The sequence below is a fragment of the Procambarus clarkii genome, chromosome 94 (assembly GCF_040958095.1).
Source record: "Procambarus clarkii isolate CNS0578487 chromosome 94, FALCON_Pclarkii_2.0, whole genome shotgun sequence".
NCBI classification, from domain to species: domain Eukaryota; kingdom Metazoa; phylum Arthropoda; class Malacostraca; order Decapoda; family Cambaridae; genus Procambarus; species Procambarus clarkii.
Genome location: NC_091243.1, coordinates 5,667,840 through 5,685,014, shown reverse-complemented (window position 1 = coordinate 5,685,014; position 17,175 = coordinate 5,667,840). Strand labels below are relative to the sequence as shown.

At 37.6% G+C, this 17,175-nt stretch overlaps 1 protein-coding gene across 4 annotated transcripts in view; it reads left to right on the top strand.

Moving 5' to 3' along the window:
* The window catches only part of LOC123747291 (metallophosphoesterase MPPED2), a 64,644-nt gene that overhangs the window by 4,104 nt on the left and 43,365 nt on the right, over positions 1-17,175 (top strand). For 3 of the 4 annotated variants that reach the window (XR_011226165.1, XM_045729387.2, XM_045729386.2), the window contains exons 5-7: positions 4,989-5,148; positions 9,420-9,646; positions 10,879-11,029. Coding sequence is in view for 3 of the 4 variants with exons in the window: in XM_045729387.2 (XP_045585343.1) it covers positions 4,989-5,148; positions 9,420-9,646; positions 10,879-11,003 (512 nt within the window). In the remaining variant the exon portion in view is untranslated. Of the gene's footprint in view, positions 1-4,988; positions 5,149-9,419; positions 9,647-10,878; positions 17,112-17,175 lie in introns of those variants that run through there. The other variant, XM_045729384.2, reaches the window with a different exon arrangement.

The window sequence follows — 17,175 nt, the reverse complement described above, 5'->3', positions numbered from 1 at the left end:
TGAAGCAGTGCACTAGGTGGTGTCGAGGAGGCAGTGTTGTGGTGTCAGGGAGGCCGTGGTGTCGGGGAGGCCATGGTGTCGGGGAGGTGGTGGTGTCGGGGAGGTGGTGGTGTCGGGGAGGTGGTGGTGTCGGGGAGGCAGTGGTACAATGATGTCGAGGAGGATGTAGTGCAGTGGTGTCGAGGTGGATGCTGTACAGTGGTGTCGAGGAGGAGGGGTGCCGTCAAAAAGGCAGGGGTGTCGGGGAGGCAGGGGTGTCAGGGAGGCTTGATTGCCAAGGAGGCAGTGGTGTCATGGTGTCAAGTAGTATGCAGTGCGGTGGTGTCAAGGAGGATGCGGTGCAGTGGTGTCGAGGAGGAAGGGATGTAGTGGTGTCAAGGAGGAGGGGGGTATAGTGTGTTATGGAGGAGGCAGTAATTCCATAAAAGTGTAGTTACATTGTGAGAGCTATGCTCATTGTGTCCCATTTTCCCAATGCTATCAAATGACTCTGTGAAACTACTGACAGTTTTGGCACCTTCTTTCTTAACTTGTTCCAACCATCTTCCACTCTATTTGCAAAAGTAAACTTTCTAATAGTTTTCCATGAGCTTTGTTAACTTGGATTAAACTTGTTCTTGGAGTTCCAGGTTTCAAGAATTCTTCTTGATCAATTTTATCGATTACCAATACTATTTTGTTCATATTGATCATTTCACTTTTTTTCTATCTTCTTGCTTTGGCATATTTAACATCTCTAGTCTCTCCTCCTAGCTCTAGTCTTTCAGTCCTGGAAGCCAGTTTGTTGCACGTCTTTGCATCTTTTCCAGTTTGTTGATTTGCTGCTTGAGATGCAGATACAACTGTCGCATACAGTATTCCAATTTTGGTCTCACTAAGGTTGTGAATAATTTATTTAAAATTTCACCTGCATGTATTTAAAAGCAGCTGTTAAGTTGAAAAGAGTAGTATAGGCTCCATGCACTGTGTTCTTTATATGGTCCTCAGGTGACAGTTATCTATCCAGAACCACCCCTGGATCTCTTGTCAGAGGCTGGACCACTAGGGTGGGGCCTTACCTCTGGTATTTTTAGGGTCTTTTGGCCTTTCAATCTAGTTCCAAAGTTGGGGGGTGAACATTTCAATGGGTTGAGATGCACTGGGGGGGTTTGCTTACTTTGCATGCCAAGGTTAGCTTCACAACCACATCAGTTAGGCTGTGTAGGTCTACAGTACTGTACTTGTATAATTTTCAGCAAGTGTCCCCAGTGCTTGGGTGTCCTCTTGGTTGGTCATTCAGGCCCTGGTAATCCTTTGGGTTTTTGGTGTGGCCTATAAATATCCCCTCCAAACCTGCTCTTGCACAAGTTTGAGGGCTATTCATCATCCATGCCACAGGGCAACATTCTTTCATTGTGCCTCCATCTTTCAGCTTGTTGGGTCAGTAACACCTACAAACCCTGAGTCCTGTGGGGGTTTATTCTCCCCCATGTAGCTCTTCTCTTAAACCCTCCAAGCAAAGTGGAAGCTTATCAGACAGCTGTTGCCTTGCCTGCTTTCAACACTGGCAGTTTTATTTCTGGTTGGATATCCCAGAGTTGGCCCATCTTGTTTTTACGGACCCAGGTGAATGGTGTTGGTGAATTGAACCTAGTTGCCATCCGTGCCTTGTCTTCCTTTCAAGTCGGGTGTGGTAAGCCCAGCTACTGTTCTTTCCCAAAGATTCCTCAATTCCTCTAAAATGTTTTGAAGAAACAGGCTGGGTTTAGCTCAGGGTGTGGCTTGGCCTTCTTCAAGGGTGGCTCCTTCCACTTCAAGAGTGGAGGTAATTGAGCCACCTAGTCCCGGGGAAGTTTCAGGGTTTTCTTTCTTCCTTTCAGCTAGCCTCTTTTTCCAAAACCTCTCCTCTAGACTCCACTTTTCTGCCTCAAGCAGTGTTCGTGAACTAAGGCTCTGCCCCGGAGTTTATGCTGCAGGACCTCCGGGGCTTTGTGCGAGTTCGATAAGGGTCCTTGGGTTCCCTTTGAGCTCAGTTGATCCTTTGTTCCTTCTGACAAAGGCATTTGCTTAAAGGAAAAGAGGGGGTTCTCTTACATCCCTTCATGCATGACTTTGATTTTTTTGTGGCTCTGAACCCTTCATGGTTCATTTCCATGTCCTTTTATAGTCCATTACATCCATCTTTCCACAGGTTTCCTTCCTCCCAGGGTTTCCCCTTCAGTGGCTCGGGTGGATCTCTTTAAATATTTCCTGTGTGACCTGGATTTTGCTTCTCTGATGGACCCCCCTGCCTCTTTCGAGTTTGGGTCATCTTCACCATGCTGGTTGCCTTATGAGTCTTCCTGGCTAGTGGACAATCCTCTCCTTGTGCTTAGAGACTTGGCACAATTACTGCTGTTCTTGCTTGCTTGAGTGGCATGAGGTTTTAAATGTTTCTCAGGTGTTTTTGGGCAACTTTTTTTTTTTTTTTTTGTCACCCAGTGACAGCCTGTTTGCTCTTGCTCTTTCCTGGGATGTGGGGTTGATGCAGCTTCATATTTAGGTGGGTTTGCTTTCTGCATCTATCATGGCAGATGACTTTCAGGCTCACTCGCACTTGGCTCTGGTTGTGCGTGATCAAACCCGCTTAGTGGTTCATTATGGTGCACAAAAATCTTTATAGTTTTATATATACAGTATATGTAGGTAGTGTATATCCAGTGAAATAACAGCAGAAATACTGTTCTTGTTCAAAGATTAAAATAATCTTGTCACAAATGTGTGCATCGTATTTGGAGTATAGCAATGTTCTATACATTTTATTATATAAATTTATCAAATTACACATTGTTGTTATCAGGTTGCATCTTCCGCCTTACCGCTGGCTCAGTGTGACCGCATCAGCAACCTGTCGTCAGACCAAGTCCACCCCAAGGATGCATTCATCAATTTTAACATGCGTTTCATTCAAAATAGGAATTTTCTCAAATATAAGTTAATATTTTTATATATTAGCACATTGTGCATATTTAAGCATTGGTTAGGTTAGATGTTTAGGTTCGGTTGGCGATTATTTGTATTTGTAGTACGTTGGTGAAGCATTTACAGCGTTGCGATTTGAACAGAAATTGTCAATGAAGCACTTGTTCCGGAAGTTTACGAATGTCATCAGTTCTGAGTCGTGTGTAAACCTTTTTCATTCATAAACGGGGTTTGACGGGTGCATGGAATGGACTTTGGCCTTTGTTTATGAAGACGGGCTGGCCCAGAGCACTTGCTCAACGAATGCTCATGAATCATGATGTTTTTGTGAGACTTCCAGGCTTCACAAAGTAAGCTGCATAAATTTGTATTTTTTCTTATGATCAGGAAATGCATTTTAACAAATTATAAAGAAACAAATTTGATTTTTTGTTTTTTTATGCCCCAGGGGTTGTTAACAATTAACAGGTGCGCAGTCGAGAGGTTAATGTCCCCAGGCCTCACCATGCCTATATTGCCTTGGGTCATCTCCTTTGTCTGGTTTTCTCTTATACAGCTAAATACCTGCTGTCATTCGTCCCTTTTAAGTACCTTGTGTTTCTTCTCTGTGTGTAGTTGGCTTCAGGGAACTACAAGGGGCTTTTCCAGGAAACCAGCATGGAATGTAATGAAAAGCCTCTTTCTGGATGAGTCATGATGGCTCCCTGATTCCTTCCCTCCCTTGCTGGTTGGTTGGATGGTGTTTATGATTTTCAAATTGCTCCAGAACTGGCTTGGAAGCCTAGGAGGGAGATCTGGAGCTCCACCCACCTCCCTTCCTTTAATGGCGAGGGTTAGTAATTTCCTAAGTGTAGTTATAGGATGAGAACTATGCCCATGGTGTCCTGTCTGTCCAGTACTATACTGTTGTCATATGAGGCTTTGAAACTACCTGTACTGTAATTTTTTTTAACCCCGAAATTATATTTTAACCCTTAAACTGCACCCATTACCTTCAAGTATTAGACTGACAGTGGACTTTTCACCTGTAGATTAGATTAGATTAGATTTACCTCTATTATTCAAAAGCCCTACTGATTCTATGCAGATGTCGATTAACACTAGAGACCTCTGATAACTGTTTTCCATATTGGACAAAAATCCTGAAAGTCTTAGTTTCCTTCCTGGGCCTTAGTAAATTGATGGGTACCATGTCAGGTGCATCCCCATCTATTGACTGACACCCATGCTAGGAACCACTGATGTCATGCAAAATTGCAAGGACTTTTATGGGCTTGAAAGACGTTAATGATGAAGAGAAAACTATTACAAATACTGTACAGGTAGTTAACTTGAAAATTATCCCTTGGAACACATAGAAATCGCAATAGCATGATGTATCAAATGAACAAATTGCTATTTGTGCCATGTCGTTGTTATAAAATTTGAGCATGTCGTAGCTCAGTCGATTAAGGCAGCATCTGGGATGATCTCGGACGTAGGATTGAATCCTCGTCACGGGCCTTGTGGATTTGTTTATCCCTTGGAATTTGTCAATATTTCTTCACCTCACTACTGCCAAACTAAAGCGATTAGAATTTTTATTGTATTTTCCCAACTTCAGAAAGCAACGTTTTACGATACAGAAAGAAAACTTTTTTTTATGTTCATTAGGAAACTGAACTAATTGTATATGTACAGTTAGGGGGGGCTAAAGTAGGTAAAAATAATTTTGTATAATATTTTGCATTATAACAACTAAATCAGTGTTTATATTTGTATGTTAAAATATGTACAACGGTGCAGTGATAGCCAAAAACTACTGACTTTTCGTAAGTCAAGATTATTTCCAAATCCAGATCTGGTCCAGAACAGTAGGATTTAGACTTTAAAGGTGATGCCATGCCTGTCTCACAGCAAACATGAAGTGACTTTGAATCATTATCTTTGTACTGTATTTAAACTGTAGTTTTGGAAAATTGAAGAGGGATTTCTTTATAATTAAGAATTTGATTACATTTTATTGATAACAAATTTTACATAAATGAGTTACAGTATTTGTTCCATAGGTGGAGGACTTATAAATGAGATCCCTGACTTGGGAATGGAGCGTGAGAAGCTGAAGGCAGCAGTTGAAGAAGAAAATACCAGCGACTTAATTACTAATGCTATGTATTTACAGGATGAGCCCTATACAATATGTGGCATTAAGCTCTATGGAACACCATGGTATGTATAGCATTAGGCAAATTATGAACATAGTTATTTGATGATATTGTTTATATAATAATTTATATAATTATACAGTATGTCATAATTAGTGTTTTAAAGTAGTAATTTACATGCACAAAATTCTAATTAAATAGGAAGTATTTTCTTGGAAAAGAAAGGAAGTGTAGCATTAAAACTGGCGAAGGTGTGAATGGGAATATTAGATATAATCATGCTAGAATAATCATGTTAATTGGTGAAGAGAACATTAGTACTAGATGAAGAGAATACTATTGAAAGTCCAATGGGTGAAAGTAATGAGAGTTGCTAATGTGAACATGATTGGATTTGATGGCATGAGAAGAGTTCAAGGTAGTGTGGCAGCTGATGTATCTATGGAAGTGGTGAATACAATAGTGAGGAAGCTGAAGTGTAGAAAAGTTGCAGGCATTGATGAAGTATATGCAGAAATGTTTAATTGTAGTGGTAATTAAGGAACGAAGTTAGTGTGGAGAATTTGGCAGAGGGCACAGAAAAATGATAAAGTACTAGAGGCTTTGGAAAGAGAGATGTGATTGTTCCACTGTATAAAGGAAAAGTGTGAATGTGGATATGTGTGTGAATTATAGAGGCCTTAAAGAGACCTAAATGTAGTGGACAGAGTGTATGGCAGAGTAGTGATTGGAAGAGTACAGGATATTACACATTTGTTAGTAATGAACAAGTCAGGTTCTGTGGTGGACAAGGATGTGTAGATCAGATATTTGCATTGACACAGCATATCGAGAAGGCATTTCAGAAAGATTATAAAGTGTATACAGTACTTCCTTTATGAATTTGGAAAAATTATGGCAAGGTTGCTAGAAAAATTATTGGATAGTGATGGGGATGTATTGAGTTGGCTGAGATCTCTTCAGTGCTATTAATATGTTTATGTAGAAATTGTACATGAGTAAGAGGTAATGGTGTAATGTGTAACTGATTTGATATTAATCCCAGGGTTGTGTAGTGTCACCCAATGTGGATAGGGCCATGAGCAAGGTTATGGTAAAAATATTAGAAAAAAGGTGTAAACCTGGTTTACTGGCCTAATGTGAACAATTGGAGTGTGTCAAATTTGATGTAGTGTAGATGATACACTACTTTAAGGATTGATCTCATTGGTTCTCCAGAGCTTGTGCATTAGTACCCTAGGGTCAATTCCATCTTGTCAGACATCTTCAACTATCTATCTTTCTATCTATTGGGAGAAAGGATCAGAATTCTATCTTCCTCACACTGAGGAAAAACTATACCAAAATAGCTGATAAAGGTCACAACAAATGAAACCAAAGAAATGTTTTGTAAATGAATACTAATCAAAACTCAAAATTATGGTATTTTAACCAAAATACCATTTTGCAACTTTACCCTTTCCACCATTAGATGACAATCCTAGCCATACACAAGTCTCTTGAGATCAGATCAAATCATACAGGGTACCCTTGCTTGGTACCCTTTATTTCTCGCCTGGTGTCCCCTAAGACCAATGTCTTTTGAGATAAGCAACTGACTCTTGTTCTTATATTATGGTCTACTATTTGTTTCATGCTTATATGCTCCAAGCAAGTGTTTGCTAGTCTCCTTGTTTGTGTTGTATATTAAGCATGCTTCAATTATGCATTGAAGGTTCCATTACATTCATTACATTGTTAATGAAGACTGTCAGTTACCAGAGTTTTCTTCCCTAAGGTTGATGGGTTTTTCCGTATTGTGAACACTTTTCTAATCCTTCCCTGTCTCAGATGGTGCCTCATGTCTTTGCTGTCATTCTGCCTGCCTGTGGTCAGTGATTTTTGCTGTAGTTTCTTTGTTCACAGCCTTTGCCCAAGGCTTGAGGTTTTTTGGTGATTCATCACTGTGATGAATTCTCACTCCTTGTTGGCTTTTTCTCATCTTTGCTGCCCTTGTGTGATGTTTAGGCCTTTGTCATGTAACTGATGCTTCTCTTCCCAAGCCCTGGTCTTCGTTTGTGCATTTCCATGTGTAAGCTCTTTACACTTTTTCTGTTGCTATTGTTCTTATGTTCTGTTTCAGAAAATTCATTCTTCTCTGCCAAAGTACCATTGGAAGTGAACTTTAGGAAGCTACTTAGGGGGATGTCTTGGAAATCAGTGTAATGAAACCTACTTTTCTAGAAGGTCCTTGGTAGCTCCCTGTTTCTATGCTGATACCTTCTTGTCATGGGAAGTTTGGGGGGGGGTTCAATACTGAGGGCTCAGGAATGAGATGGTTGGCTGGTCAGAACCCCAGGTGATCTGGACCACCATCTGGTGGCCTTCAACACTGATTATTTTCTGTGTTTGTCTCGAGTTATATTTATTTTTTAACAACAGTAGTTTTTGTTTCACTTAACCTTTCTAGTGTTTTTTTTTGGTTTCCATCCCTCACCTCATAGAGGTAGTCAGACTCTGGTCCTTGCTCTCGATTGGTTAGCAGAAATCTGGTGCACTTCACTCTTAATGTGCAGACCAAATGGCTCCCTCCCCTGGAAATTTCCCAAAATGCATGAAACACTATACAGTGTGTGTGTGTAATTACCTAAGTGTAGTTGCAGGATGAGAGCTACGCTTATGATGTCCCATTTTCCCATCACTCTGTTAAATACATTAGCGCTTTGAAACTACCGACAGGTTTGGCCACCACCTTCTTACCTAATTGCTCCAACTGTCTACCACTCTGTTTGGGAAAGAGAATTTTCTTATATTTCTCCAGTAGCTTTATTTAGTTTAAATCTGTGACCTCTTATTCTTGAAACTCCAGGTCTCGGGGACTTCTTTCCTATCAATTTTATTGAACGAGTGTGATATTTTATATTTGAAGCTAGAGCACATGGTGGAAGAACTCCATTACATATACCAGAGTGCATGGGGGGTTATGTATTAAACCTGAACTGTCTTCAATAGGGGCTGCCAGACATCCTGCGGATTTACTGGAATTCAGGTTCTATAACTTTTACCATGTTAAGGTCCAGAGGTAAGGTACATGGCTTGAGTGTACCCGTGTCGAGGGTTTAAATCTCCTCATTGTTCCAATATATTATTTTCATTACTAATAACAATAATAGTTATTAATTATATAATGTAGTACTTTATAGTAGTACATAGTTATTAAAGTACTTATTATTATTAAAACTATACAGAACAACTTGATACAGTATTTTGTTAATTGTTACAAAGAATGTATATTAAATGAAACTACTTAATACAAAATGAGAACTAAGTTAACATATAGAAATTGTTCAAGAAATTTAGCAAATGATGTATGGATTCTAAATATGCTTAATGAAGAAAGACGAACTATTTTATAATAGAATCTGTAGTTTTAGCAACTTCTTCAGCTCAAAGGCTGTAAGTAAATGGAAAGGATTTGTTGAGCAGGTTCTTGATGCTTATTCAATAAACAGTTTTAAATGTAAATTTCACAGGGAAAACAGGTGAAAAGGAATTTTTACTTGTGAAAAAGGTACCTGGTTGTTAAACAATTTGGCAGGTTGTATTCCAGGCAAAAATTAAGATTAAGGACCTGTGCGAAATGCTGTCATGCTAGTAGCTATACAAGAATGTAAGAACTCTTGTATATATAAATAACAAAGGAAATAAAGAAAAGAGAACTGAAGCAACAAAGGACTTCACAAGTGACTTGCCCAGTAGTTAACTATTAATGACTCCCTAGTGCTGTTATGACTCGTATGTGGAGCTATCTCGGTGTTAGCTTCGGGAGTCACTGAGGCCCCACCAGAATGAGGCATATCATTACATTCAATGCTGTTTTTTTTATTCACTTTGAATGCTAAAGTATGAGATAACTAATGACTTTATGCTACAGTGTATGAAAACTTGGAAGAAGCACTGTATACCCGGTCTTATAAAGTGTTTGAATACTTTTATGGATGACTGCTGGAGTGTGGTAGTGCTGGCTTGTCAGTGAAGCTGTATACTGTGTATAATATAATGAATGAACTAGAGCAATTTTATTAATATCTATATGGTATGTAAGAAAATAATAGGTTTGAATACTAATTAGTGTCAGTGCAATATATATAATGTTAGTTTTGAGCATTATTCTTTGTTTTAATAAGAAATATTACATTGCTTCAAGGAACAGATATGCCCATAACCTCTCAAATTCTGTATAGTAAAATTAAGTAATTTTTATGGTCTGTTCAGATAAAGCTCGGTCCCATTTTATGATAATTTTCCTTGTGTAATACCTGTTGTAGTACTATCATTTTGTTCTCTTCTCCACAGGCAGCCAGAGTTTTGTAATTGGGCATTCAATTTACCAAGAGGTAAGCTGTGCTTAGACAAATGGGATGCTATCCCTGTTGAAACCGATGTTCTCATCACCCACACACCGCCCATCGGCCATGGAGATTTGTGTTGCACAGGGGTCAGAGCTGGATGTGTTGAGTTACTCTCTACTGTTCAAACCAGGGTCAAGCCCAAATACCATGTATTTGGTCATATTCATGAAGGTTAGTTAATTCATGAATGAATTTTGTTCAAGTATTAACCTTACTCCAGAAGAGTTGATCAATTACAGGTAAACTCTGCAAGGGACTTTCATTCTAAATTTTTGTACAATAATAGTTTGTTTTAAAGTAGTGCATTATTGCTCCCTTTATTTGTAACAATTCTCTTTGAAGATTCAGGGCAATGAATAATGCATGAATGATAACTATTAGCTCTTTTTAGAAAAATACTTCATCAAATGTTTCTCCCAAAGTTCATGGTAGGATAGTGATTGGAAAAGCGCAGATATTACTGATTAATGGTTATTGATGAACAAGATGGGTTCAATAGTGAAACAGTTTGTGTAAATCATAGAGTTGCATTGAAACAGTTTGTAGAGAATGCATGTGAGAAAACTGGCATTTATGGACTTGGAAAAAGTATGTGAAAAAGTTTATTGGGAAAGATTTGGGAGAAGGATGTTAAATGCAGTAAAAAATTTATGTGTAGGATGTCGTGCATGTGTAAGAGTTAATGGTATAATGAAGGTCTAGTTTGCTACTAAATGTAGGTGTATGCCAGGGTTGTGTGAGTTTTACCCTTGTTATTCAACTATATTACTGTGTGTGTGTAATTACATAAGTGTAGTTACAGAATTAGAGCTGTGCTCGAGATGTTCTGTCTTCCTAGTACAGTACAAGTTAATTACCTGTTGAATAAAATATAAAAAACAGTGTTGTGTCTGCACATAAATTTGAAAGTCTTTTGAAAATAAAGTAGGGTATAAGTGAAGTGATAATATATTAAGAATTGGTAAAATATATAGATGGTTGAAGGGAAGGGAAGGGAGGGGAGGTAGATAAAATGTTAAAAATAGAAGAAAACATTACAGTAGTTTATTCAGTGTGCCAAATGATTTAGGATTTTTCTAGGATTAAATTTAGATTATTTAGTTGTTCATAGACAAGGCAATTGTTCTTATGCAGAATATGCATTGGATTGTTTTTTACTTTTATGCATTGGAAGTAATGAAGCAGGCTAAGAACAGAGGAACAGGATTGGGCAACATGCAGTAATATGGAACTGTAGTATTTGCCAAAACATATGTAAACTACATATGCTATCATACTAAATACGAAGTGAATGTGTTGATACTGTACCTAAATATTCTGACTTTTAAATCAGCTTTACAAATGCTCTGTTTTATTCTCAACTTGTTGCATTTTCACATCATAATTTTTTTATCCTTTTGCAGGTTATGGTGTGACAACTGATGGGAAGATCATTTTCATTAATGCCTCCACATGTAACATCAACTATGTGCCTGTTAATCCACCTATTGTGTTTGATATTCCCATTCCACCAGGGTTCTCAAAATGACCACCAGGCTAAGGTAGCTAGTCAAGGTTGGTGTGATCTCGGTACTGAGTCTGCATATTTGTTGTCTACCTATTGATGTGTTTTAAGTCTACCTAAATGTGTATTGTACATATTTTAATTTCTGTATTTTAGTTCATTAAGTTGGGGTACTGTTGGGAAACAAGTTTGGAAATGAATTATGGTGCAGTTATTAATCAAATTATTTATGGGTAATATTCCACATGCTAGCTTATTAATATTGTACAGAAATGTTGTACTGTATATATATAACATAATCCAGGTAGAGAACAAATGGTGCTGAAACAAATGGTGTTTACTATTGCATGTTCTATTAAAGTCAAAAGTTATAGGTTTTAATTTATGGTAAAAAATTAAATAACTAAACATTCTGTGAATTTATTTCAAAGGATAATATGGATATTGTATGTTATATAGATACAGTATTTAATATATTTAAGAAAGCAGGGATCAGTTGGATACCATAAGCACTAAAGATTTATATAGTATCTTATTGATTTTTGGGTTTTATTCATCTTTGTACAGTATCTGAATTATTTACTATTGAATTGTGAGTTCATTTGCAATCTTGTTCACAGAACATTGTCTATACAGAATTTACTTTGTTGCTACAACTCATTTTTAATTCTTGAATTGTCAAAGGAAAATCATCCCTACATTAAAGGTAGACTAAGTATGTTGTCATTTAAAAGATAGGGTTTTCTTCTCCAAGAATGCTAGAAATAGAATTACAGTGTAGTGTGTGATTTCTGGGAACAAATGTGGGTGACATACGGGATAGAATGAACAATTTATTGTCAGGCAATGGAGAAAAAGCTCATTGTCTGCCTCTCAGTAGGTGGAAACGATATTTACTGAAGTTGAAGTGAGGAGTTTTTAAACAAAAATAAAGTGGCAAAAGATATGATTAGGGATGAGGAGCGGGTCCCAGTCATGTGTGTTCTACCATAGTCGAGTAGGCAGCGAGTGGAAGTCGAAAGTGGTTGGTGTAAACCAGTGCCTCAAAGTATTGCACGAGTAATTCAGTTATCCATGAATGGTATTGCGATTCTTACAGTGACAAAAACACTGTGTGTGAGGGATGGGTTCCTCTGTTTGGGGAGGGGGTAACAGCTTTTGCATATTAGTTGGAAATTGTTTGATGGACTGTAAACAATTAATTGATAGTGTCATTAGTGTAAATAAAGGAAGAAGATGGATAACTCCGGAAGGGAAATAACCTAGGTTGTAAAAACAATAACAATCTTGTTCCAGTGGGGGGCTAACTTGGAAATTTTCTTAAGAGTAATGTACACAAAAAAATGGAAAGACACTGTCAGAGTTGTGAAATGAATGAAGTTTCTAATACATAAACTATAGGAATATTAGAAACAAAATAGATGGCTTAAATGCACTAGTCTGCACATAATCAGTAAACATTATTGCACTAACAGAAACATGGCTGAATGTAGAAAATAGGGAACTATTATTTGAATATAAAATAAAGGGATGAAAGCTATTTTACGCTGATAGACAGATTAGATGAGGCGGGGAGTAGTAATATTCGTATATCAAAGAAAAGGATAAATCTAGTGTCAGAGAAGGAATTAATACTGAGCCACACACAGAAACTGTTTGGATAGAATATAAATAATGATAACCGGAGGAAACCGTATGCTGGAGGATGGTGATATTACTCCTCCCAGCTTGCCCTGTGAAGGAGAACTGGAACTGTGACAGGAGAACCCTTGAAGGTACAGTAGAATGGAGCCAAAAGAAATGTCCATTAAGCATGTATGGCCAATACATAGATGGGCTGGTACCATATCAGGCAGACGATACCTGTGATGTGCCCTGAGAAGTTCTGCAGGATTTGCTTTCCAGGGTGTGCTACATGCCTTACCAAATACTGCAATGAACATCCAATGTCTCCAAGACATAGTTTGTGTTTGGACAATGAGCATGAGCCCATGATGCTGCTGCATCAGCCATCACATTACCCCATATACTGGGGTGCAGTGGGACCCATTGGAGAAACATCTCTAACTCTGAGTGCGGAGATTTTTTTCTTGGTGACAACTCTGTTAAGTTGGTCAGATGTGAATCTGTCATTTGCAATTATATATTCTGTAAGGGCTTGGTAATCCAAATTTAGGTAACGTAAATGAATTTATGTTCACTGTTTTCAAGTCAGTGGCAGGAGTGACTGGATAAACATAGAAATAACTGTGTTGTACTAAAAACTGCAAATTTGTATATGTCTAGAGGGGGCTGAATGGTGGCTCCCTGAAGTTAGCTCAGGGAGGTATTACAGCTCAGGTATTACAGGCCCTAGGGGTCTGTAATACCTTCTGAAGATCAAGACTGGAACCTGGCCTTCTCTCTCAGAGGTGCAAGGATCAGGGGATTGTTATTACGTATTACTCTCTCAAAGGAAACATCCAGAAAATAAGTGAAGCAAAATAGACAACTGCAAGTTGATCCAAGAGGAGAAAATGAAGCAACAAATAACTCCACAACTGATCCTCTCAGGAGTTAGATTAAATCCACTACTTACCATGTTGTTATTGTCCAATCTTCCTTTTTCCTGACTCTCTCTCTTTGTTCAATTTTCCCAATTAGCATATAGCAAACAGCTCAGAGGTTATTGGAGGTGGTAAAGTGTCACCCTTGCCAAGGTGTTGGTCTTCATTGTCGAGAAACCAGCTGTGTCAGTGTTCTGGATATGGGTCATGCTATCAATTCTTAATTCAGGAAGAATTTTTAATCATAATGGTCACTAGCATCATTTCAAGTTCCCAATGGGAACCGCAGTTTGATTTGAGGGAGAAGGAATCACTCTCCATGTTTTTTTTTTTATCTTGATTCATTCATCAATATAAGGCTATGTACTTGGTGGGATTTTTATTACTTTACAAAGTGTCATAAAAGTCTAAATTCAGACAGAGGGACATGGGTTAGTCCAGTTGAATGATATGCAGCCCTCTCAAGGGGCACCCTGTCGTAACCTGGCACCTTGTCACTAATACAGTTCATCTATCACTGCCATAATTACAAGGGATTACTGGAATATCAAATTACTGTATGTACTATTAAATGTGACCTTTTCTTGTTGCCTTCCTACTACCATTGAAACTAAGCAGGAAACATCTTTGACTAGATTACGTATTGGCCACAAGATTAACTTGTGGGCACTTAATGAATCAAAGACCTGCACCTTCCTGTCAGAACTTAATTTTTATCTTAACCAACTCGCCTTGTAAAAATTCTGATTTCAAGGAAATTGGAAATTTTGCTTTCCTATTGTTCCTTTCTGTCACTTGCACCTTGCTAAAAATTCTCAGTGAATCAATTTCCGTTACCATCGCTCATCTTGTGTTTTCCTATAGTATTGGTATTCTGAATGACAACTTGGAACGTTGAAATTTGTGACACAGGGCTGTATAGTCTTCTGAGTTTGGCACTTTTTGATAGTTGCCTGCTTGCTTGCTTCTACAAGTTGTCATGTTACTTCTTACCTAAAGAATAACAAAGAAATTGTAGATAAGATAATAAAAATAACATAATTTGCTAATTACAGTATTGTATTGATGTATGGGCTAATGTGTAGGACTAGAAAGAGTAGAGATTAACACAAATGGCATACAGTAATGCCTCATTTCCAGTAAATAATTTACTGTGTGGGCTGATGCTAAAATGTGATTTTTGTGGTTGTGATGTATTTATGTTTGTGTGTTCAATGACTAGGAATTTTTTACATTTTTAAGCATTATGTACGTTTTAGTTCAGTGTGTATTTTTGTCCTATTTTGGATGCTGATAAGATATTACTGGGGTGTTGGGAAAGATAATGAGAGGAGCTCAGCAGAAAGATTCTGGAAGGGAGTTTGGCAGAAAGATTCTGTGAAGGATTTGATGATAAATTCTGTAAGGGTTATGGCAGGAAAGCTTTTGGATTGGGTATGGTAGGACAGCTTTTAGAAGGGGTATGGTGGGAAAGAATCTGGAAGGGGTATGGTTGGAAAGATTCTGAAAGGGGTATATATTGCCAAAGAATCGGGTAGGGGTATGGTGGGAAAGATTCATTAGCCCTTACATGTTCGGAAATATTCTGGAAGAGAATGGTGGGAAAGGTTCATGTAGGGGTATGGTGGGAAAGGTTCATGTAGGGGTATGGTGGGAAAGGTTCATGTAGGGGTATGGTGGGAAAGGTTCATGTAGGGGTATGATGGGGGAAAAGGTTCATGTAGGGATATGATGGGAAAGATTCTGGAAGGGAATGGTGGGAAAAGTCAAGTTTTTGCTGTGGTCCAATATTTGTTCAAATGGTTGGGATTGTGAGGTTTGATGAATACAAGATGTTGTGAGGAGTAATTGTAGTAACTGGAGATTAGGGAGTCTCTGGCATGCAGCTACAGTATATTTTTCCCATACACAATATCTTTACTTTTTATTTGCAGTGTTTTCCAGGTATACATCCACCCCATCTGCAAATTGAGGGGCCTAATTGTATAAATGTACATTTACAGTATATGCAAATTAATTGAAAACATATTGTGTACATTATATGCCAAGTGTTGGATACTGTAGCTTTGATTTACATCTGTATAATGCCAAACATCATTAAACACAGTGACATGTAGTAATGCTTGTCATGAATTTGAATACAGGTATATAATTAATTTAATAACACTGGAATCTAGATAATATTGGAAAAAATATAATACTTGGAGGATGGTAAGCGAGTCTTGGAATGGTAAGGCCAAGTTACTTCTCTGTATATAATTGTGTTGTTGTGAGTGGAAGGTAAAAGAATACACCACATCAAATATAGGCATGTATTGTGCATCGATTGAAGTAAATATGAACACTAAGAAACACAAAAGTTGTAAGTAAACTTTTTAGAAGATCACATTTTTCCTGTTAGGGCTTTTATTAAATTTAATTGAGTCCTTACAAGAATACATCATCTTCAACAAAGTCTGCTCTTAATTTGGTGCTTCTCTACATTATTGTCAACACTTTGGTCTCTGTTCAACACAAAGACAAAGCAGGTGTTACTAGGTTAATTTCTGATTTACTGGCTACATCGCAGGCATTTTTAAGCAAACTTGCTGCTTGTGTAATGGAGGCATTTTGTGGGAGGATGCACAAGAAGAAAGTGGTAGAATTTGCCTGATTGATCAGTTTAGTTTGCACAGTAAATAATAAATTATTCGGGTAGTATTGAGAAACTTTAACTCTTGACCAAATGTATGTAAATAAAAGAGCAGTTTGTATGTGCTGAAAAGCTACATTAGCTTGCTTGATCCACTCCATATTAAATGAGAATGGAATTACAGATAATAGATAAATTGTGTTTTATACAAATGTTTTATGTAACGAATGTCTTTCAAATACATATACCTGTACTGTATCACATTTTCATCCTCACTATAAATTGTTTACATCGGGAACCTGTGAGGTAGTGGTTGGGAATGTGTGTCATGAGTGTAGCGACTATTTGATAGTCTTACTGCTCTCACACTTTACCAGTCAGCTAAAAAAAAGTATTATTTTTTCTATGAATACATTATGTGAATAGGAGTTATCCTATTCTTAGCATAATATATCTTATGGCTTTTTATTGAGATGGCAGATTATGATTATTACCTGGATAAATGAAGAAGGGTACCCAAACTATTTTGTGTGTGGCAATCAGTGACCTAAACTTTTTGCACAAAAATGTTTTAATCGAGCAACCAATGTTTCATTTGTTACCTCTGTACTGTTCCTCAATAGTGATCCATTGACCTAGACCAAGTGGGGCCAAAGGACAAAGTGGAGGAGCGATAGCATGCATTGTACCAATGCTCTTACTAGTGCTGTAGTAGTTTTAGAACCTGTGCTAAACACAAAACTTTTTCTTTAGAAGTTTGAGGTAGCAACTTTATATATGAATTGTTAAGTGTATTTAGAAGCTCAACATTTTCATATGTAAATTGTTTTAATACAAAATTTTAATCCATGTGATCACTATATATACAGAATAATTATGGTCTCTTATGATAATTTACTTACCAAAGAATAGAAAAATTGCATGACTATTAGAATAAATAAAGATTATAATAAATTATATTTATTATCCCCTTGAAATCCTCTTGATTTTCTGATTTTTACAATAATCATGAGTCTTA